We start from the raw sequence: 23,864 nt of genomic DNA, 5'->3' as shown, positions 1-23,864 counted from the left end.
GATGAGGATGGGGGATGGGAGATTGTGTCAAATGCTGTAGAAATGTCCAGGAAGATCAGGACTACTGTGTCTCCCTTATCCAGAGTCATGCAGATTTCATCCATGATGGGGATGAGGGCAGTTTCCAAGCTGTGGTTGGGTCTGAAACTAGATTGAGTGGTGTTGAAGAGTTGTTGTTCATTGAGGTATTGGGTGAGGTGTCTGTTGGTGGTTTTCTTTAATACATTGGCAGGCAATGATCCCAGGGAAATCAGTCTGTATTTGCAAGAGTTGAAGGGTCTGCAGAGGGTTTCTTCAACCATAGGACAGTTACATGATTCAGAGCATCTCAGAAGTATGCAGAAAAATGTGGAGGAATTCCAAATGGGTGTGAGCATTACAATGATGGGTTCCTGTCCCCTGGAGTAGACGTGGTGGGCATAACGGTCTAATGGGGCTCCGGAGTGGATGAACTTCATGGTAGCCGTCGTTTCTTCTGGGTTGTTGACTGGCTATGTACAAATTCAAACCAGGATAGGGATGTATGACACAATATTGATCATAACAATATTGAAATACACAAATATTGCCAAAATATTATCAAGTACTAAAAATTCTTGTCTTGTACTTCAAAAAAGAATATAAAAAATATTGAGTACAAAAACATAATTATACAAAACATCTGGAAAGAAAAGTTTTGTCATTACCTCAAACACATACAATACTACACAGATATAAAATACAATAACATCAGCAACTAAAATATATATATATATTGTTTTATTCTGGACAATGGCAGCAGCCCAGCCCACATGCGCAACTGCTAGTGCACTCTGATCTGCCCCCTTACTGCAAAGATGTGGTGAGTTCAAGCTTCTGCAGCTTGGTAAGGTGCAGCGTGGTGAGGCTACATGACAAGGAACCCACAGGGGGAACCTTGGTGCATAAGTGGTTGCGATACCGCTGAAAAAAACTACAAAAAAATCTAACTCCAAATATACGTAATACAAAGTAAAGTATTATTAACTAACTATTATAAGCATCCTAACTTTATGGGTAAATGCAAAAAACAATTTAATGATTTCTATTTATATTTTCCCAACAAAGAAAAGAGCAAGGAAGAAATCCCAAATATCACAAAATGAAAACAGAAAGATCAGCTTTCCAAATTCAATATTCAAATGATACAAAGTATGTAAATGGAATTTAGCACAAAATAACCCAAACCCTTTTATATTTTAAAAATAAAAATAAAATAACAGGAAGCATAAAAACTAAGCAAAACAACTTTCATACAAATTAATGTTCTTTTTTAAACAGGCAAAAATGAAGACATGGCCCATAACTTTAACAAAAACACAAAGACCTCAACAACACTTCACCAAAACAGCTCAACATCAGATCTTCAAGTATAACATATAAAACATTGTAGTTCAGATGTAAATGTAAATGTTATTTAATATAGATTCTGATTTAGAGTTTGTTGAAGAAGGTACTCACGTCACCACATCTGTCTACCTGCCTGACTTGCAGCTGGGCGAGACTTAAGTATGTCTCTAGCTCTGTCACTGACTCTTCTCCTCTGATGGCTCGATGGAGACCGGATCATCAGAGGTTACACATAACTCCGCCCATGTGATTTAGAATATATGGTATTTTACAATTTTTTGCTGTTTGTTGCTACCAAGTAAAACCCGGCAATAAAAGCCAATAAAAAAAATAATGACCCACCCAGCACACACACCACAGAGCTCTCCCAGCTGCGATGCAGGTGGAGCATCAATTTCAGCCATGAAGCAGGTGGCGTGTCATTTATCAGCTACGTTGCACATAGTGCATCGGATATTTCCCTGCACAGCATTCTGTGCATGGATTTCAGCTCTTGTTCTGCCAATTTTACCTTTCAAGGGCCCAGGGACTGGATAGGACACCACTTGGCAGGGCAGGAGTCACAGCAGAGGGTCGAGATGCTGGCAGAGGAAGTCTTTGATGGCCCTGAGACTTCAAAACAGGAGGCAAGCTCAGTCCAAGCCATTGATGATTCTTCACAAGCTGGAATATACTACAAAGTCAAGTCTTTGACCTTTTTCAGGCAGAAGCAGCAGCTGTAGGCCATCCCAGCAAAGCACAGTCACAGGCAAAGGGGCAGTACTCCTCCTCCAGCTCTTCTCATTGGCACAGGTTATACTTGAGTCCAAAAGTAATCTGAAAATCTGAGGTTTTGGGTCCACTACTTATACCTATTTCTGCCTTTGAAGTAGGCAAACTTCAAAGAAAAAAGTCTCTGTTCTTCACAAGATCTTGCCTTGTCCAGGCCTGGCTCCAGACACACACCAGGGGGTTGGAGACTAGTGTGTGAGGGCAGTCACAGCCCTTTCAGGTGTAAGTGACCACTCCTCCCTCCACTCTAGCCCAGATGGCTCATCAGTATATGCAGGCCACACCCCAGCTCCCTTTGTATCACTGTCTAGTGGAGATTCACAAACAGCCCAATTGTCAGTCTGACCCTGACAAGGAATACACAAGCAGGCAGATCACAGAATGGTTTATGCAAGAAAATGCCCACTTTCTAAAAGTGGCATTTTCAAACAGACAATTTAAAAAACAATTTTACCAAAAGATGTATTTTTAAATTGTGAGTTTAGAGACCCCATACTCTACATCTCTATCATATCTCAAAGGGAAACTGCACTTAAAAGCAGTTCCCATGTTAACTTAAGAGAGATATGCCTTGCAACAGTGAAACAGAATTTGGCAGTATATTTCACTGTTAGGACATGTAAAACACAGCAGTACATGTCCCACCTTTAACATACACTGCACCCTGCCCAGGGGGCTACCTAGGGCCTACCTACGGGTGCCTTACATGTATAAAAAGGGAAGGTTTGGGCCTGGCAAGTGGGTACACTTGGTAGGTTGATTTGGCAGGTTAAAACTGAACACTCAGACACTGCAGTGGCAGGTCTGAGCCATGTTTACATGGCTAATCATGTGAGTGGCACACCCAGTGCTGCATGCCCACTAGTAGCATTTGATTTACAGGCCCTGGGCACCTCCAATGACTTACTAATAAATCAAATATGCTAATAATGGAAAATTCAATCACCAATACAATTTAGACAAAGAGCATATGTCCTTTAGCACTGGTTAGCAGTGGTAAAGTGCCCAGAGTCATAAAGTCAGCAAAAACAGGTCAGAAAAAAATAGAAGAAAGGAGACAAAATATTTGGGGATGGCCCTGCAAAAAGGGTCAGGTCCAACATCCTGGAAGCACTGTCAATATTTGTTACAAGTACAGCCTAACTACCCTTAAGTTGTGCAAGCCCCATGGAAACAGTCTTAAGCCTTCAAAGGTAAGAATGTATACTGGAACAAACTGAATTAAAAGGGGTAAATGCTAACAACTAGTGCATAACTGTTCCAAGGGCCTTGGCATGGCATCAGGTGACAATTGAAAGAGAAGGAAGGAGCAATTAGTGATAGGCCATACTGGTACCTATTAGCAATTGTTAAATTCTTAGTACATTAAAATACTGAATTGGTAGTATGAAACTGCAAAAGGAGATTTGCTATTTCGAGTAACAAAAAATATAGATTCTGAATTAAATTGGTTTGTTAAAATTCCAAAGCAAATGTGTTTTACATATAAAAAATGTGATTTTGCATTCACAAACAAGGACATTTTGTGATTCATAACTTTTGCAGTCCCAAAAAGCCTTTGTAGATGTGGTCCATAATTACTGACGTATATAATATTATTTCGGAATTAAAATGTCAACATTAAAATAACTAATTTTGCAGAATAAAGAATTATGTAAATAGTACAAAAATGTTTATTTTTGAAGTTTGAAAAACATAAAATATCTCCATAATAAATATGCAGAATATAAAATTATCTTCAGTTTGAATCTTTTTATAAAATATATACTAGATACCTAATATGTAATTTATCAATATAAAAATGCATGTAAAAAGTACTAGAACAAATACAAATATTTTAAAACAAAATTATTATTAAAATGTCAAACAGTATGTTTTTTACTTTTATTGTATTTTTCTAAATATTTTCAAACTTGTCCCTACAATCCCTAAATCCCGTTACAAAATCCCTAAATCTTCATAAACTAACTGCACCAAAAATGTATAATATAAACAAATATTTTCTTTGTATTTTTCACTGAAGAATAACATCCCACTCCTAAATAATTGCAAAAATGTAATCAAAACACAGTTAGATCTTATGACATATAAATATTATAATATAAAAAAGATATAACAATCAACTTTTTTGTATACCCTTTTGAACAATGACATTAAAAACAACTTTAAAAAGTGATATTCTTACCTGTGATATTAATGACAACTATATTTTTAAATAATAATACTAAGGCAGCCATTTAATGATAAAGCGATATTTCCAACTCAATTGTGTGGTCAAACATCGCAAGATGATGTATGCTAGACGGTGTGTTTCTACGTCATGATGGTGTCTCCTGTTGTTGTTGCTGTCACTTCCTACTCAAATCATATCTACACATTCCTGAACCTTAGAAGGATGTGTAGCAAGGCATTTAGAATGATATTGTTTCTTTGCACTCATCTCCTGCTCATCTTCTAGTTTGTCCCTATTTTTATTTCAGGATTCTATTCTTCTTTGATACCTGCCTCTGGATTTCGTTCTGCTCCTGTTTGTGCTGGCTAGTGTCAGTTGTCTTCTTAAGTATGTCGATCTGCAACCGAGAACTTTCAATTCTCCAAGACGTGTTTGCGCTGCAAGGTTTACTCCGTCCTTTTGGTATCTCCTTTTTAAGGAACAACTGTAATCTGCATAAGTATGAGATTGTGTGGAGCAATATTATAGCTACAGGAAGAGTTGGCCTGGTTTCTGGCAGGTTTAACAAGACAAGGAAGAGTGTCTATTGTATCCAATGCACGGATCAAAAATAGAATTTTGCTCATCATTTCTATTTTTAAACCTAAACCTACAATTGCTCAGATACACCATTCAGTATACACTATACTGTCAATTTAAATGAAATAGTAATTGCATCTACTCCAGACTCGAAGCATGCATTCCATCCTCCACGCATTTCACTTGTTTAATGAGGTGTGCCATGTCCTTCAAACATTTACTCAGGGCATAATTCATCTGTCTATTCTAATCAGGGCTCTAAATTCAAGTAATGTATGATAAACAAGGAAACACACGCATCCTCTTATAGGGACCCATAATACCAATCTAAAAAACAAATTGATTGACAGTCAGATTAAAGTTTAAACATAAATGCCACACACATTTTCATAAATAGAAGGTCATGTAAGTTACTGCAATTTGAATCCGTGGACTACAACTCACATAACCAATCCAATGACATGCATCCTCAACTTAGAGCATAGACTGCACACACAATTCAGATATGTAAACTGTACACTAAACATATTATTGTTTACACAACTGCAAATCAAACATTCACGCTAAACGTATGCACTCCCTGTTCAAAATACATACTTCAACCTCAATCAGTTCATAATTATAGAATAATTAACATCTGTAGTAACAAAATATATCAGCCATCAGGATTCAGATAAACATACCAATGCCATGCACACCTGAACACTAAATTGTATATTTTGCATTAGCTATTGGCTCATTTCACCAAAATAACTAAATACAGTTGCTACGAGATCGAAGCACAGATTATATTAATAAAATAATGACATGTGATCTAAGCAATATATTTAACTGATGTAGTAAAGACATAAACCATATACTCCAGTTCGCCTTCTAAGAATATGCATCACAGCCCATCCATATGCAACACTTTTAGCTCATATACACACGAAAATGTAATGAACTTCAACATTCAAAGAATGTGTTCCAAATTACAAAATGCACTGCTAATTCAAAGCAATCTCAGTTCTACAGTTAATTTAAAATACATTCCTTCATTTTAGTGTATACATTAAATGTAAAGGTTTGCACATGAACAGCATTTAAATTAATGGTCTCCTGAATGTGTTCTGATTGAATGTTCCTTTTCTTAATAGACAAAACTTTATCATCATTATGTAACCCATTTATTTAGACATTACTGCCTCTTTTTTCAGAATGTGGTGGGAGCAGCACACACCCATGATTTCTTCCCCAGCTCTTGGCTACCAGGTAGATTGCTGAAGCAACTGCCTTTAACGTTTGAGGTACAAAGGGCATCTGAAAACCAGGTATCTCACAGAGTGAAACACTCAGTGAACATGTGGCTTCACCTTCATGTAAGTCTCATGGTTCAACTTGCAGTTAGCTAAGAAATGGATCAGTTTAAGACTTACCACATTCCTGTCCCATGCCCTAAGCTCCACAATCCAGAGGATTTTCCCTGCTAGGCTGTGCATGCTCAATTAGGAGTTGGACTCCTCCATCTGGACTGTTGAAGGGAAAGTTTTGAAATTGTGTCTTTACCTGTAGGAGGGTGTCGGTTGTGGTGTCTTGCATGCTGCCACATACGAGGATGATTCCACCATCATTTTAAACAAGTAATAATTTCTTCTCCATGATTCAGATGTGGCAGGAGGATAGCAATTGACAGCAGTTAAAACATGGAGCCAGCAAAACCTTTGATGTTGATAGATCTGACCATGTCTCACTTCTAAATTGGATGGAAGAGGTATTCCTAGTAGAGAAAGGGCTACCCTTCATTTTTAAGGCTCAAGCCAAAGAAAATGTTTTCTTTCTCGGTACAACTTACCCAAGTCACATATACACTCATTATGGTTGTGGGTGAAAGTCTGTGTCTCGTTATAATGATCACAACAAAATGACATTCTCTGTTCTGCAGACACAACACAACCAAGTGACATGCCAACATACTATGGTCGCAGAGCATATGCTCTGATTTAAAAAAAGAGCTCAATAAATTAACATAAATGGCACTTCATGTCACTTGGTCCAAAAGTGAGCAAGTCACCTTTGACATCAGAGTACCTAACTGAAAACATTCACTTCATGATATTGAACTTTAAAAATGGAAACTACATATCCAACATTTATGCCATCCTTTACACAAGTCTGACAAAGCACAAATTATTCCTAGGAATCTTTTAGAATTAAAAAAAATACTTAGAATAAACAGTGGCTTCTTTGGATTAATTAATGACCACATCATAGCCACACCAGTAATCAATGGCTGTAATTAATTTCTTTTGGAAGAAATCCAGAGAGATATCCACATTTTAAGTCTCAATTCCAACAGAAGAGTCTAAAAAGAGAACAATGTGCTAGTTGCAGCTCCAAAACGATTTATAATGGTTCTTCATCTGGACATTATAAACAGCATTTGTCGGTAGCAGCACCTAATATGGAAGGAAACAGGAAGTAGAGTCATGAACAGCTTATCTACCTTCAAACGATGAATGATCTTCAGATACCATGGATGTCAAGGTTCTTCCTGTGAGTGTGGACAGTAAGCAGTGCATCTGGAGGAGCAGTGCACCATCACTTTCTCACAAAAGTAACAATTATGTCCTCTTTAAATACACATTTTGCATTGATCAACCTGTTCTTGAACCTTTGTCATTTAACATATTCTTCGTAAGGCACAATTCTGAAGGACCTTCCGTTTATTCTATGTAATTTCTGCAAGTAATTGGGTTGCTCTAATATCAACATTTGAGTAGAAAATAGTACCCCAGATAACTACCTAAATAATGGTGATTTTCCTTCTTTCCTTTTCCATAAGTCACAATGTAGTGAGTTTCATTTTTCCGTATTACTACACTGTATATCAGCAACTGTTTTCCGTCCTCTGCAGGGCATTGAATAGTTTTCAGTTTTTAAGATCACAGGGGGAATAACATTAAAGTGCATTTTGATAGGTAACTATGGCATTGGCATGAGTCTTCATTTTAGATTTGTTTCCCTGGAACAGTAATCTCAAACACATTGGATTCTCTTTGCCACAGACCCTTCAAAAATAAATATTCTGTGTCTTTGTTCCTTAACTGTTCAAGTTTAAATAATACATTTTTGAACCCTTCTAGTTCATGCGGTATAATGTACAGAGTGGGCTTTCAAGGAACTTAGGTTGGCAAAAACATTCAGTTTGTGGACTTTACCACCATTTGTTGCAAATGAACTAATTGAATTCAATGTGACAAATTGTTTTTCAAAACATTCCTACTAAATTGCTTCTTCACTGCTACTTTTACTTCTTTGTTCCTTAGACAGTAAATTATCGGATTTAAAAGAGGTGTTAATACTGTATTGAAAACACCTACAAACTTGTTGAAATCCATTAGCTTTTTAAAGGATGGCCTTACATATATGAAGATCACTGTACCATACAATATCACTACTACGGTGAAGTGAGAAGCACAGGTGGAAAAGGCTTTTTGCCTCCCTTTCTTGGATGGGATCCTTAGGATAGTGGAGACAATGAACACATAGGAAACTATTGTCAACAAGAAAGAAGTTAGGATAATACTGCAAGCAAAGAAGAAGACCACAATTTCCACTATGTGTGTGTCACTGCAAGATAGTTTTAGCAATGGAGGTATATCACAGAAGAAATGATTGATAGCGTTTGGCCCACAAAATGGAAGCTTAGAAATCAAGATTACTAGGAAGAAGACAGACAGAAAAGCAATCAACCAACAGGCAGCAGTAGCCTGGAGGCATACCTTCCCATTCATAATGGCTGTGTAACGTAAAGGGTTACAAATGGCTATATAGCGGTCGACAGCCATAACCCCTAGAAGAAAGAACTCAGTTGAACCCAAAGAGAAATAGAAATATATTTGAGCTAAACAGCCAAGTAAAGAGATACTGTTCTTTTGTAGTAAATTGGATAACAACTTTGGAACAATAGTTGAGGTATAGAAGATCTCCAGGAAGGACAGGTGGGAGAGAAGTAGGTACATTGGTGAATGCAGCTGTTGATCTAGCTTTACAAGAGTGATGATAGTGATGTTTGCAGTCAGAGTGAGAATGTAGATTGACAGAAATACAAAGAAAAATAAAATCTGAAGCTCAGCACCAAAGGAGAATCCCAACAGTACGAAATTGATTACATCTGTGTTGTTGCCCATCTCCTCTCTTTTTGCCTGTAAAACATTAAACATAGTATTAATTTAAAATTGACTCACAATGAAACAAGAGGATATACAGAAACAAATACAATTTTATGTAAGCTGACGAGGTAGCATAATGTTCAAAATCTTTTGTTACTGTCACAGAGATTATGGCCCTGATTACTACTTTGGCGGTCTTTTGCACAGACCGTTGAAGCCGCGGGTGCCAGAAGACCACCAGTGCTGGTGGTCTTCTGACCTCCATATCACGAGTACTGAGGGATTTCCACCACAATTTGGGTGGAAATCCACCAGTAGTTATGCTGGCAGTCAGAGGTGCAGGGCAGTTCCACCACTGGCTCCACCCCACCAAAAGGACTCCACCAGCCATATTACGAGCAGTAATACTGCCTGGCAGTGACCTGATGGCGGAGCGGTGCTGGTGGAGGAAATGCCCGTTCCCTGCTGGACGACCTCCGCCCCGGACAAGATAAGTTGATCGTTCGACAGGGGAGAGTGGTGGAGGGTGGTTAGGTGTTGTGTGTACCTGTATGCGTGTGTGTATGGGTGTTTGTTTGCGTGTTTGTATGCGTGTTTGTAAGTGTGCATGAATGCGTGTGTGCATGCATGTGTGTATGCGTGTGTGTGTGGGTGTATGAATGAGTGTATGAATGTTGAAGTGAGTGCATCTTGGAATATCTGTGTGAATGCGTGTATGGATGCTTGTGAGTGAATGTGTGTATGGAAGTAGTGGTGAATGAGTGTATGCGGGGTGCTTGTGGGTGTCTGTGTGCATCTGCGTGTATGTGGGGAGGGGAGGTAGGGGTGAAGGGAGGGGGTGGTGTACTGTTAGGGGGAGGGAGGAGGGGAGAGCTATTCTGGTGGGGGGTTCTGGTATGGAAGGGGTGTGGGAGGGTATTGGTCTTGAGGAGGGGTATCACTGGTAGCCTTTCCGCCAGAGTTTTCGTGGCAGTGATACCGCCCCGGAAACACTGGTGAAAAGGTGACTCCTAATACTGCCGTTGGTCTTCTTTGGGCTGCCTGGTCGGAGATGCTAAACTCTAACCCAGCGGGACTAACCACCCTGGCGGTAGGAATGGGTAAGTGGCAGTTTGGCACAAGCCAAAACGCCACACTTGTAATCTGGCGGTCTTGACCGCTGGCCCGGTGGCAGTGTGATTGCCACCACAAGTCTGACAGTCAGTAGACTGCCAGACTCACAATGAGGAAATAAAGGAAATAAATAATTTCAAGAACACTTTGACTACACTACACCGTGTTATTTGAGCTGCTTTGCCATTTAGGCCATCATTCTCACCCTGGCAAGCTGCGGTAGTGGTCTGACCGCCACCAAAGTTGTGGTCCGACCGCTTTAGCGGTGTTCAGACCGCCCCATTATGACTGTGACTGTTCGGCCACAGTTGGATCGCCCCCACCGTCAGTTTTTCTCCACTGGAGGTTGTAATCTACATGCAGCACCACCCTGGGGATTACGACACCCCTTTCCACCAGCTTTTACATGGCTGTTGAAATACAATGACACTAGCATGTAAACGCTGGTGGAGACAAGGTGCTGTGGGCCCCATGGGGGCCCCTGCACTGCCAGTGCCCTTGTCATGGGCAGTGCAGGGGCCCCCATAGCGCGCCTGTCAAGCTTTTCACTGTCTGCAATGCAGACAGTGAAAAGCGCTACAGGTACTGTTTCACCCTACGCACCGTAACATTGCAGCCGGCTCCATTAAGAGCTGGTGTCAATGTTGTGGTCTGGGTGGAAACACCGCCTCTGCCCGCTGACCCAGCGAGAACTTGTAATTGGGCCACCCTGGAAGGCAGCTGCACTGGTGGCAATGTGACCGCAGGAGATTGGCAGACGGGCTTTTCCGCCCACCAAACTCAAAATGACCCCCTTTATCTTTATTGCTGCTGCTCCTTGCACTGACCAGACAAAGGGGAATATTTACACGTCAGAAACGTGGGAAAATATGATGTACCCCTGTGTTTCCCATAGCCCTGGTGCTAAACGTAGCTGCCTAGCACCAAGGCAGGCACCCTTGCGTCACAGGGGTGCCCTCTTTGCAGGGATGATTGTCTATGTGCAGGAAGGGACCCCTGCTCATAGACAATCATTAATGGCCTTTTGCTCTTTCTATGTGTGTTTCATCATGCAGCACAGACATAAAAAGTAAAGACAAGTAGAAAAAAAAGTATTTCTCTTCATTGCTCCATGCTAATGCCACCCATGTGCTGATGTTAGTTTTGTGCGCAGCCTCATATAGACATTTCCTTATATATCTGGGGCAATGTCAAAAAGCAATGGGTGTTGCGTGAGTACACACACAGCAACACCCATTGCACACCCCTCTGGCAACAGAAAACTGCATCAGGGGCCTTATTTATAAGGTGGCATTACGCCATAAAAAGTGGCTCAATGCCGCCTTGTAAATATGCAGCACTGGAGCGTCACAAAAAGAGATGTTCCGGTGGCACTTGTAAATATGCCCCTAGGTGTTCTGGCTACTCTTGGGTGCCTTGTACTTTTTTGTTTTTCTTTTCTCCCTTGCATATTTGTTGTCTGGGGTTTCCAGTGCTTAGAGCACATTGTTTGTTCTCTTTTCGACATGATTCAATTAGCACACACTGACAATGCAAATAAGTATACAAATCCAGAATATGGTTCCATCTAGGCTGAGTTTAATTGATTACAAACATGATCACAGTGATATACTACTGTAATGCTTTCGGTTGATGCAGTTTCACTTTGCCTTGGTTCTCTGGGATGTGTTCTACTAATCACTGTATTATATCACATATTGGAAGAGAAAACAAGCATAAAGTGTACTATTCCATCATGTAAGGTGAACTAGGCTACAGTTCCTTGTCAGTGCCACCTTGATGCCCTATTCTCAGAGTGTTCAAGGGCTCTCCTCTGGGTATTAGTCTTACTGTTGCAACACCCCTTTTCAATTATTTCCTCTATATTCTTTCCTTCTTTGGATTGCATCCCTTCTTTTCTCTGTATTCTCCTCTCAATTAGAGCACTTTTGTTCCACTCATATGGTAGTTTCAGTACAGATGTATCCATTATCATGTTTTCATTGTGTGGCCTTTAGAAGCTCTTCCCTTCATTGCTGGTGCTGTCTGTGTGCAACCCCTACCTTAACTTCAAAGGCCTAGCAAAAGCAGACCGACCAGCTAATGTCCTCCTCACCATGGACTTATTTTGTCAAAAATGACATTAGCAGATGCTCTGGGTGCATCTGAAACATTTTGCCAATCCCTCAGGAACTTCTAGGTAAGAGGAATATGGTAAGTCCTTGCAGCTCAGCTTCCACATCTCGAAGGATTGGTCTTTACAGGTAGCCCCCGCAGAATATATTCAGGAACTGCCTTTTTACGGAGTGGATCCTCTAACTGGATGAAGTCAATGGGGCCACACGGCAGACGGAATTCCTGATCGGCTTTGAATTTGCCTTATTCTTTTGCAAAAAATAACAATTTTCCTAGGAATAGGGCCGAGGAAATTGAATATTTTTCTAATGCGACAATGAGAGTGTGTTGGACTTTTTTGCTTATGCAGGGTCATCCCCAATCTTTTTGCCTCCTGCCTCCTATTTTTTCTGACCTGTTGCTGTTGGCTTTTGAACTCTGAGCACTTTACCACTGCTAACCAGTGCTACATTGCACATGCTCTCAGTGTAAATTGTATGTAATTGGTTTATCTATGATTGGCATATTTGATTTACAAGTAAGTCCTGAGTAAAGTGCACTAGAGGTGCCAGGGCCTGCAAATCAAATGCTACTAGTGGGCCTGCAGCACTGGTTGTGGCACCCACATAGGTAGCTCTGTAATCATGTCTCAGACCTGCCACTGCAGTGTCTGTGTGTGCAGTTTTAACTGTAAATATGACTTAGCAAGTGTACCCACTTGGCAGGCCTAAACCTTCCCTTTTCTTACATGTCAGACAATCCTAAGGTGGGCCCTAGGTAGCCCCAAGGGCAGGGTGCAGTGTATGTTTAAGGTAGGACATATAGTAACGTGTTTTATTTGTCCTGACAGTGAAATATTGCTAAATTCAAGCAAGGCCTGTCCCTCTCATAGGTTAACATGGGGGCTACCTTTAAATCTGATTAAAGTGCAGATTCCCTTTGGGAGCGGATGGACATGTGGAGTTTGGGGTCCCTGATCTCACAATTTAAAAATACATCTTTTAGTAAAGTTGATTTTAAGATTGTGTGTTTGAAAATGCCACTTTTAGAAAGTGAACATTTTCTTGCTTATACCATTTCTGTGACTGTCTGGGTCAGTTTGACAGTTGGGCTGGTTGAACCTCCCACTAGACAGTGACACAAAGGGAGCTGGGGTGTAGTCTGCATTTCCTGATGAGCCATCTGTGCTAGGAGGGAGGGAAGGAGTGGTCACTTACACCTGAAAGGGCTGTGCCTGTCCTCACACAATGTAGTCTCCAACCCCCTGGTGAGTGTCTGGGGCCTGGCCTGGGCAAGGCAGGATTTCACATTCAAAAGAGACTTTACTTTGAAGTAGGCTTACTTCAAAGGAGAAATTGGGTATAAGAAGGGCTCCCAAAACCACAGACTTTAGAACACTTCTGGAAACCAAGAGGAACCTCTGCCTGGAGAAGAGCTGAAGGGCTTAGGAGGAAGAGCTGCCCTGCCTGTGACTGTGCTTTGTGGAGCTATCCTGTAGTTGCTGCTTCTGCCAGAGTAAGAGTGCAACAACTGGACTTTGTGTGCCTTCCATCTTGAGAAGAACTCTCCAAGGGCTTGATTTAGAGCTTGCCTCCTGTTGTTTGAAGTCTCAGGGACGGCAAATACTTCTCTCTGCCAACACCTGGAGTCTCTGGCGAGACCCCTACTCTGCCTTGTGGTACCATCCAGTTCCTGGGACCTTGAAAGGAGAAGCTGGCAGCCTAAAAGAAAGAAATCCATGCACAGAGCGCTGTGCGAGAAAAAGATCCACGCAACTCCGATCTGCAGCTGAAGAAATGAAGCACCACCAGCTCTGTGGCTGAAAATCAATGCTTGCCAGAAACGTAAACGAAGAATCGACACACGGAGCAGGAAAGTCAACGTCAACAGAGGCTGGGAGATTGCAACACATGCTGTGTGGTTTTTGGGTCATCGTGCGGCTGGATTCTGATGCAAACACCGCTGGGCGTGTAAAAACAACGCAGGGCCTGCCTGGACCCCAGAGTGCTGACCAGATCGACGCATCACTCTCCTGCGGAGAGAAGAAACGAAGCGCCTGACCCGATCAAAGGAGAAACGACGCAAGGTCTCGCTCGTGAGTGAAACCGACGCATCGCAAGCCCTTTTTGATGCACAGTCACCCGTGCAGGGTTATTTTTGACGCACCAAAGGTACATTTTCACGCTAACAGTGTTAGTGTGTGTCTTGAGTTACATAAAGACTCTTTTTGCTTTTGAATTGATAACTTGACTTGTGTATTGTGAATTTTTGTCATTTTGTTCTTGTTTTGTTTAGATAAATATTTTATATTTTTCTAAACTAGTGTTGTGTCATTTTGTAGTGTTTTCCTTCAATTACAGTGTGTGTTGGTACAAATACTTCACACCTAGCACTCTGAAGTTAAGCCTACTGCTTTGCCAAGCTACCAAAGGGGTAAGCAGGGGTTAGCTGAGGGGAGTCTCTTTTACCCTGACTAGAGTGAGGGTCCTTGCTTGAACCGGAGGTAACCGGACTGTCAACCAAAGACCCCATTTCTAACAGTGTGGGATTTCTTTTCCTTATTACGTTTTCTATTGTTGCAGTTCTCTCACAATTGGACCAGACCCACAAGTACGCTTGTTTTCCTCTTTCACTTGTTAAGCTATTGTAATAGCAGACAGGTCATTATTGGACCGGCTAGTAGTTGGCCATATTGCTGTCCAGGGATCAGCTTTGTCACCCTTGATCTTCAGATTTCTTCATACTTTCCAGTTAGGAACCATTCGTTTATCATGTTAATGACAAAGCACTCCTATGAAGTATTAGATCAGCCTGCAGAAGTATTTCTGTCTAATGCTAACCTCGTTTCCCCACAATAGTTGTTCTTCTTCCAATACCTGCCATCTTATTTCTCCAGGAATTGCCTGCTCAAATTTTGCCATGACTGAACTTCTAAGCATATTGTTTGTAGTTCTGTGTAACATTCTGGAATTTCTATTACTCCACTTTTGAACTTGTCTATCTTCCACATAAAGGGAACTGTGTATTTTAAAGCAATGTAGATTTTTTTTGCAAACGTATGTTTCATTTGTGCTATCTCTGTCCTTTTTTCCTCCCTTCCCATTGCTTTTTGCTTTCCTTTGGCCTCCATCTCACCTATGCCTTGCCTATTTCCTTTAACACTGTGTCTGCCATCGTATTTTTTTTTTAGGTTACTCTCATTCATTCTTTTCATGCAAGTTCCTCGAGAGCTTGTGTTCAGCTCACTTAACTCAATCTGTTTGGTGGATATTTTCAGTTTTGTGTATGTTTTTTTCTTTTCATACTGTACACACTGGACTAGAATTCCACACACAATTTTCTGTTTCTTGGCTAGTTTTTGCATGAAATTCCCATGCCTTGATAACTTTCTTTTAGTTTTTTCTAGACAAGATGCCTTAGCTTTTTGTATTCTGGACTGTACGTTGGTTTTGTGCTGCTGGCTTTCGTTTGCAGTCTCGTTCAGAGGAATTGTTGGTGCTCGCAGAATCAGGAAGCAATCACTGGGTAGATGCTGCCTAATACACTATGAGGCTATGAAATATAATGTTTTTGCTTTTGTTTTTATTGATTCTGGGAGCAATAGTAATATAGGGATTTGTATAATACAAAGACCTCATTAAGTGTAATAAATTCCTAGATTTTCTCTGTGCTAATGCCAGGAACATAAACATTGTCTTTGGTGGTACCAGATTTATTGTGGCAGATGTTAGCAGAAATGAGCAAAATATTCACATAAAAAACTCAGAATATTGAGAACAAATCAACTAACACAATTTCAAAGCATGTAGCTACTAACAGTCATTTTTAAATAATTTTCTTCCATGTGAGCAACCTGAAATCCACATTTAAAGTACATCATATAATAGGGTTTTGAGTCTAGTCATCCTTTCTTCTAAAGGTTACTTTACAGATCATGCCTGTAACTCTATTTTTATACTTCTATTTTATCCAATAATTATTGGATTCATGGTCATTGTTACATTATAGAGCGTGCGTTTTCCAATACATCATTTACGTTTGATAGCTTTCTAGAATGCAGGGGAGAAGGGAACCCAGAATGTATGCTCTAAATAGCTATTATGACTGTGACTCACTGAAAAAATAAAAAGGATAGCCTTCAAAACTCATAGTTACTGGTGTACAGATCAGTGTGTTATTTTTTGATGTGTAAACTTCTCCATCACCTTTCTGAAATGGGAACCCATGGTAACGTCCTGCTATAGATCTCCTTGTTACTGTCACTAGATATTCAAAGTATCTGTGCCTCCTATTTATGACCTATTGTTTGTAGTTCCCTTAGTGTTGTAGTATTACCTACTTCTTTTTAATGCCCACCTGAGTGCCCACCTGAGATTCCTTCAGTGGATTCCCTTCCTGCTTTATCCAGTTGTATCATATAATTTGCTACAACTGTTACTCTTCTCCATCCTGATAAAGTCCCCACCAGAAACATGCCTGATCTAGAGTGATCTGCCCAAACTTTCCTCTCCACTCTTCCTTCCGTGGCAGGTACGGAAACATCACCACACGGCAAAAAATGTTTGCAGGTTCACTGTGGTGACATCAGAAAGCAGATTACACGAAACAAAATCTGTTGTTTATTGCCACCCACATCATGCAAAATAATCTTACCGATAGGCTGAGTAGCTGAAAGAACAATTGTCGGCAGAGGCCACTTGTACATTACTGCATGTTTGGCTATGGAGACACAGAAAGTGGAATAAAACGCTTTTAAAATAAAACACTGTAATGCCTACTACATCACCAGTCGTGACAGACATTCGAACCAGCCCTCTCCCCATTTCCAATCCTATGTAAAAAAAAATCTGAAGGGGCAGCCTTTTATAACGTTAGCGTTCGGCCTGCTGAATAATAAAGTATACAATAGAGTGAGTTCCAGTGTTTTGATTTGTTAGTTGCATTGTCCTTCAAAATTCCTTGCTTGCTAGTGGGCAGTTCTTTCCTTTGTCCTGCTATTCTTTTACTTTGGGAGCTGCACAAAGTACTGTGTAATTAAGCTATGTCCTGTTTATCTCTTCTGTAAGGGACTTTTTTTTAGCATTTGCCGGTTTCACTTCAACACCGTGGGTGCTTATTCAGTCCCTTCTCCCCACCAGCTCTCTTTGCAAACATAATAAAACAGAGCAGCCGGCATTGGACAATGTGCAGCTGGACCGGGGCTCGCTCGACACAGGCCAGGACTCTCCGGGGCACCGTGACACGCCAGGTGACCGAGGGGGCTGTTGTGGGAGCACTTAGTGAAGAACGTGGGTGATCGGAGGGGGTGGACTGTGAGCCCCCTGCGGTGCGGTGCACTGTACCTCCGAGCAAAGGCCGGATTGTGGCCTCTAAACGAGCACCATACTGTACCTCTCAGCAGAGGCCGGGCTGTGGCCTCTTACCAGGCACCGAATAGCACCCCCAAAGAGAGGGGCCGGACTGTGCCCTCTCACCGAGTGCCAAACTGCACCCCAAGGAGAAAGGCTGTACTGAGACCTCTCAGTGAGCGCCGAACTGCACCCCAACAAGAGGGACCGGACTGGGCCTCTCACCTTCGGCCGACCTCTACCTCTGAGCAAAGGGGCCAGACTTTAAGCCTCACGCACAGCTGAACTGCCTCACCACTCTGTGCCAGAACATCCCTGTCTACATATATTACATATACATACAAGCATTCCACACAGCCGTGCCTACCAAAAAGTCACTCGAGACGGAGAAACCAAAACACGAACGGAGGTACCGATGACTTGCTGTTTCTGGATAGGGAACTGAAAACCTCGACAGACTAAACATTTCGGGCCATATGTACGAACACTTTTTCCCATAGAGACAGAATGGGATAAACCTTTGCTACATCTGGCCCTTCTTTCTTTGTCTTGACTTTTAGGAACATTTTCCGGTGAAACAATCTTCTATTTTTCTTATGTTCCCTCTGGAGAGAAACAAATACATCGTGAAATCGTTTTATTTATTTATTGATGACCCGTGTGTGAAAAATGCAAATAGATCCGATGTCTATATCCAATCAATATTGTTTATGATTGTTTTGTAAATATCTTTGCATACTATTTTTCTGCCATTAATAAATATGTTTGAAACTTAAAGAGCCCCCGGTTTTATTTTCCCAACCTATCAGGATCTGGGCAGAAGTAAATAAAATAAATACCGGCTTGTTTAGTCGCAGAGGCCCCGTGAGAGGGTGGATAACATAAACATGTGGCAGAAAAAAAGACTCAAATAAACCAGCTACTGACAGACATGCATTTACAGAGACAGACTTATTTTCTGATTTCCCACCCTGCTTTTTTGTGGTGATAGCTCTTCGGCCCAAAGACCACTAGACCTCAGCCCACCTACCAAACTCTTCTCAGTGTTCAAGAGTATGTGACTGGTTCATTGGTGTTATTTTCCTTTTTATTGCACAAGTCACGTTTGCACTCTGCACCAGGGGATACTTTTGCCTTGTAAACGTGCGAAAGGCCCAGTGACATACTTAACACTCAGGCTAGAGCTCTTGTGAGGGTTTACAGCTGGCCTCTGATAAAGCAGGACAGGCCCAGACCTGAAGAGAATCAGGCAGCTGGCAATCAAAATGTCACCTATGTGTGTTTTGCTCTCCCTTTGGAAGAAAGTGCTACACCAGGCAGAAAGCTCGACATCCATATAACCGAAATCAGCATCCGTGAAGAGACTTATAAACAGTTTAATAAGTAGCTGGATAGCAGAACCTGTATATGTTTATGTCCCCACTTTTCACTCACAAGGGAACGAAGCGGCAGGGCGGTGACCAAAATCACACAGTTTAGCCAAGTGGGTCAGCTGAGACTCTGTCTGGCAGTTTCAAAGTCCCCAGTTAAGGGAGATTGCGCCTTATTTGCACTCTATAGTTCCCAGTAATATGTTATGTGCCTTTTGCTTTCCGCAAACACCTCCACCCCCAATCCCACCACCTCATTTCTGGTCTGTTTGACCAGACCCATTTGGCCGCATTCGTTCACCCAAAGAGGTCTGACACTGTGGAATGTGAGGGGAAGCTTGGTTTTTGGGGTCCTCTTTGCCGACCCACTTTGGAAACGTGAAAGGAACAAATAAAAGGCAGCCATAGTGCCAAATTTGGGGTACAATTGAAGCAAGGCACGTCTCTGTGAGTCGCAGAAGGTCTGTGTTATTATTTGACCAATAAATGTGAATGGATGCAACGCTTTTTAATGTACAATATAAAAGGTTTTGAACGTAACGTTTGGTGTCCCTGTCTTATCACAGATGTACAAGTTACTTACCTTCGGTAACAAAATATCTGGTAGAGACATATTCTAGTTGCAGAGTCCTTAGCTTAGAATTTTCCCCCAGGCGTCAGACTGGATACGGAGATTTGTTCTTCGAGCAATACCCTTGCTCGTCGGTAGGTGGCGTTGGTCGACTCCGCAGGCGTCGTAGGCATGGTGGTCGCCATGATGACGTCGGGAGCATTACATAGACGCTGCCTTTTAACGACCTTCCACACCAGAGCGCAGAGCCGCTAAGAACACTGATATTGGTGGGCCAGAGCTAAGGAACTGAAAGGGGGAATCCTGTCCCTTGAAATCAGTTGGCAAGCGGGGAGGATGGGTGGGCGGTAAGGAATCTGCAACTAAAATATGTCTCTACCAGATATTTAGTTACCAAAGGTAAGTAACTTGTACATCTGATAGAGACTTCTAGTTGCAGATTCCTTACCTTAGAATAGATACACAAGCAATGCCATTCTCGGCGGTGGGCTGCGAACTAAGATCATACTAGGAAGTCCTGCAGGACCGAACAACCAAAGTAGCCATCCCGACGGACCTGACTGTCCAGGCAGTAATGTTTAGCAAACGTGTGCAGGGATGCCCACGTAGCTGCCTGGCAAATATCCAGGACAGGAACTCCGCGTGCTAACACAGTGGATGCAGCAGTGGCCCTGGTAGAATGAGCCCGCAAGCCTTCAGGAGGTTGCTTTTTTACTCCAAAGCGTACCACATTTTGATGCAAAGAAGCATCCATCGAGAGATGGTACTTTTCTGCACCGCCTTCCCTTTCTTCGCACCCACATAGCCAAAGAAGAGTTGATCGTCCACCCGGAAGTCTTTAGTACGATTGAGGTAGAACGCCAATTCTCTTTTTGGGTCCAGACGGTGGAGTCTCTCCTCCTCATGGGAAGGATGTGGGGGTGCGTAGAAGGTAGGCAAAGTGATGGACTGGCCTACATGAAACCGTGTAACCACCTTAGGAAGGAAGGAAGCTCTAGTGCGTAACACCACTTTGTCGGGGTGTACGGACAAGTACGGAGGCTTTGAAGAAAGGGCCTGAAGCTCACTCACCCTGCGAGCAGAGGTGATGACGATAAGAAAGACAGTTTTGAATGTGAGGAGCCGTAAGGGACAATCATGCATAGGCTCAAAGGGAGAACACATCAAGAAAGTAAGCACAAGATTGAGATCCCACTGAGGCATGATGAAGGGAGTGGGAGGAAATAAATGGATGAGCCCCTTTAAGAACCTACTCACAAGAGGAGATTTAAGGAGAGAGGGCTGATCAGAAAGCCTAAGAAAGGCGGAAATGGCAGACAGATACCCCTTAAGGGTGCAGAATTCAGAGCCCTACTGGGCTAAGGAAAGAATGAATAGAAGAACCTCTGAAAGAGGGGCAGATAGGGGTCAATAGATTTGTTGGTGCACCATGCCACAAATTTATTCCAACGACAGGCATATGCAGTTTTAGTCGAGGGACGCCTGGCTGCCAAGATAACATTGCAGACTTCGGGTGGAAGGGCAAATGCCGTCAACTGTTGCCGCTCAATCTCCACGCATGAAGGCGGAGGTTGGACAGGTTCGGGTGGAGGACCGTCCCCTGCTGCTATGACAGAAGATCCGCCCGGAGAGACAGTCTGACTGGAGGATCGACGGACATGCTCAGTAGCTCAGGATACCACACTCTTCAAACCCAGTCCGGAGCCACCAAGATAACTTGGGCCCGGTCGCTCTTGATCTTCTTGAGAACTCTGGGCAGAAGAGGGATAGGTGGGAAGGCATAAAGGAGGCCGGAGTTCCACTTGAGACGAAAAGCATCTCCGAGCGAGTGCCGCCTTGGAAACTCCAACGCGCAAAATAGCTGACATTGCGCGTTCTCTGCGGTGGCGAACAGATCTAACCAAGGCTCTCCCCACATGAGAAAGAGACCTTGCACCACCTCCGGATGGAGACGCCATTCGTGATCGACAGTGCGTCGGCGGCTGAGTTAATCTGCTCTGGCGTTGAGAGAGCCCGCCAGATGTTGAACCATCAGGGTAATGCCCTGATGTTCCAGCCATGTCCAAAGGCGTAGTGCCTCCTGACATAGGGTCCAGGACCCTATCCCTCCTTGTTTGTTGGAGTACCACATGGCGGTAGTGTTGTCCGTGAAAACCTGCACCACTTTCCCTTTGAGAGAGGAAAGGAATGCTTTCAACGCAAGTCTGATCGCTCGGAGCTCCAGCATGTTTATGTGGAGTCCCGACTCCGCCGGAGACCCGAGGCCTCTGATGTCCGCCTCTTCCATGTGGCCGCCCCAACCCAGAAGCAACGCATCTGTCACTATTGAGAGATCTGGCTGGGGAAGGGAGAGGGATCTGCCATTGACCCAATTGGGATTTGAAAGCCACCACTGCAGGTCTTTGCAGTCCCCTCCAAGATCTGGACCATGTCAGAGAGATTCCCCTGATGCTGTGCCCACTGGAACTTCAAGTCCCACTGCAGAACCTGCATATGCCACCTGGCATGTGTTACTAGCAGGATGCAGGAGGCCAAGAGGCTCAGCAGCCTCGGAGTCTGTCTCACCGAAACCCAAGACCAAGGCTGAAAGATCAGAATCATAGCCTGAATGTCTTGGACTCGCTTTTGGGGAGGATAAGCCCAAAACAGCACTGTGTCCAGAACTGCCCGATGAAAGGGAGCATCTGAGAGGGAGTCAGGTGTGACTTCGGCACATTGATAGGGAACCCCAGCTGGTTTACTTTACCGTAGTCTGGAGGTGTGAGACCACTGTCTGGGGCAAAGGCACCTTCAACAGCCAGTCGTCTAGGTAGGGGAAGACTGAGACCCCTAACCTGCGCAGATGAGCTGCATCCACTGCCATCACTTTCGTGAACACCCGAGGGGCACTGGTAAGGCCGAAAGGGAGCACAGTAAACAGAAAGTGCTCGTGACCTACCACGAATCTCAGGTAACGTCTGTGGGTAGGCAGGATGGGGATATGGAAATAAGCGTCCTGCAAGTCCAACGCTACCATCCAGTCTTCTGGGTCTAAGGCAGACAGAACCTGGGCCAGGGTGAGCATTTTGAACTTCTCCTTCTTGAGGAAGTAGTCCAGGTCCCGAAGAGCCTTTGTCCTTCTTTGGTATCAGAAAGTAGTGGGAATAACAACCACAACCTACTTCTGGCACAGGGACCCTTTCTTTAGCTCCCTTGGCCAAGAGAGCTGCGACTTCCTGGCGGAGAAGCACCAAATGATCCTCCGAAAGGGGATAGAAGGATGGTGGCATGTGTGATGGTGCAGATTTGAAAGGGAGGGAGTAGCCCTTCCGAATTATTTGCAAAACCCACCCGTCCGTGGTGATATGTTCCCAGTGGGGTAATGATGGCGGATTCTGCCTCCTACTGGGTGGGAGTGAGGGGACGGACAAGGAAGGTTTGGAGGCTGCTGCGGGGGCAGGGGTGGACTGGACAGACCTCTGGTTCCCTGTCCCACGACCTTGTGGGATTCCGTGCCCCCGGCCACGCAAAGGCTGTCCAACGTGCATGGCCCGGTGGCTGGGTTGAGGACGCGACAGGGCGCCCCTTCCATGGCCACGAAAGGGATGAAAAGCAGACTGTTGGGGGCGTGTGGTGGCAGAAAGGCCAAGGGACCGAGCCATAGCCCTGGACTCCTTGAACCTCTCTAAGCCTGAGTCCGCTTTGTCTCTGAAGAGACAAGTGCCATCAAAGGGCATGTCCATGAGTGACTGTTGGACATCCCCTGAAAAACCAGAAGTACGTAACCAGGCATGGCGCCTCAAGGCCACTGTCGTAGCAACCAATCTGCCCAGAGAGTCAGCCGTATCTAGCCCACAATGGATGGTGAACTTTGATGCATCTCTCCCGTCTTTGACTGCTTTGGAGAAGATAGCACGGGCCTCCTCCGGTATATGCGGAAGGACTTGCGCAACAGTATCCAACAGGGAGTGGGAATAACGGCCCAAAAGGCATGCCAGAGTCAGGAAAAGTATCAAGACCGCTGGCTTCGCCCAAGTCCTGTGCCCAGTCCATAGTAGGGTCTTCCTGGTATTCATAAGGGTCCAGGGACCCCTCCAATTCCTCCCCATATTCGCATCCATAGGAAAATGGGTCAGAATCTGACCTCGGGCGAATAGGGCCCACCGAAACTGAAGGAGTCGTCGGGGATGAGAATGGGGTCGACGTCGATGGTGGGTACTACCGACGTCGAGAGCGTCGCTGAACGACCTGGCGCCGGGGAAGGTCTAGACTGTGCGACCAGCGTCGGGGCGGATCCGTGCAAGGATCCAGAGGCGACCTCGGTGGCCGGGGCCGAAGCCACCTGCG

At 43.5% G+C, this 23,864-nt stretch overlaps 1 protein-coding gene across 1 annotated transcript; it reads right to left on the bottom strand.

Moving 5' to 3' along the window:
* Positions 1-8,118: 8,118 nt before the first annotated feature.
* Positions 8,119-9,060, bottom strand: LOC138301670 (olfactory receptor 6F1-like). The gene has a single exon (XM_069242185.1). It carries the CDS (start codon positions 9,058-9,060, stop codon positions 8,119-8,121), a length of 942 nt encoding a protein of 313 aa, XP_069098286.1.
* Positions 9,061-23,864: the final 14,804 nt, after the last annotated feature.

This window comes from Pleurodeles waltl, chromosome 6, assembly GCF_031143425.1.
Source record: "Pleurodeles waltl isolate 20211129_DDA chromosome 6, aPleWal1.hap1.20221129, whole genome shotgun sequence".
In the NCBI taxonomy this organism is placed as follows: Eukaryota; Metazoa; Chordata; class Amphibia; order Caudata; family Salamandridae; genus Pleurodeles; species Pleurodeles waltl.
This window is presented reverse-complemented; position numbering and strand designations above follow the sequence as displayed.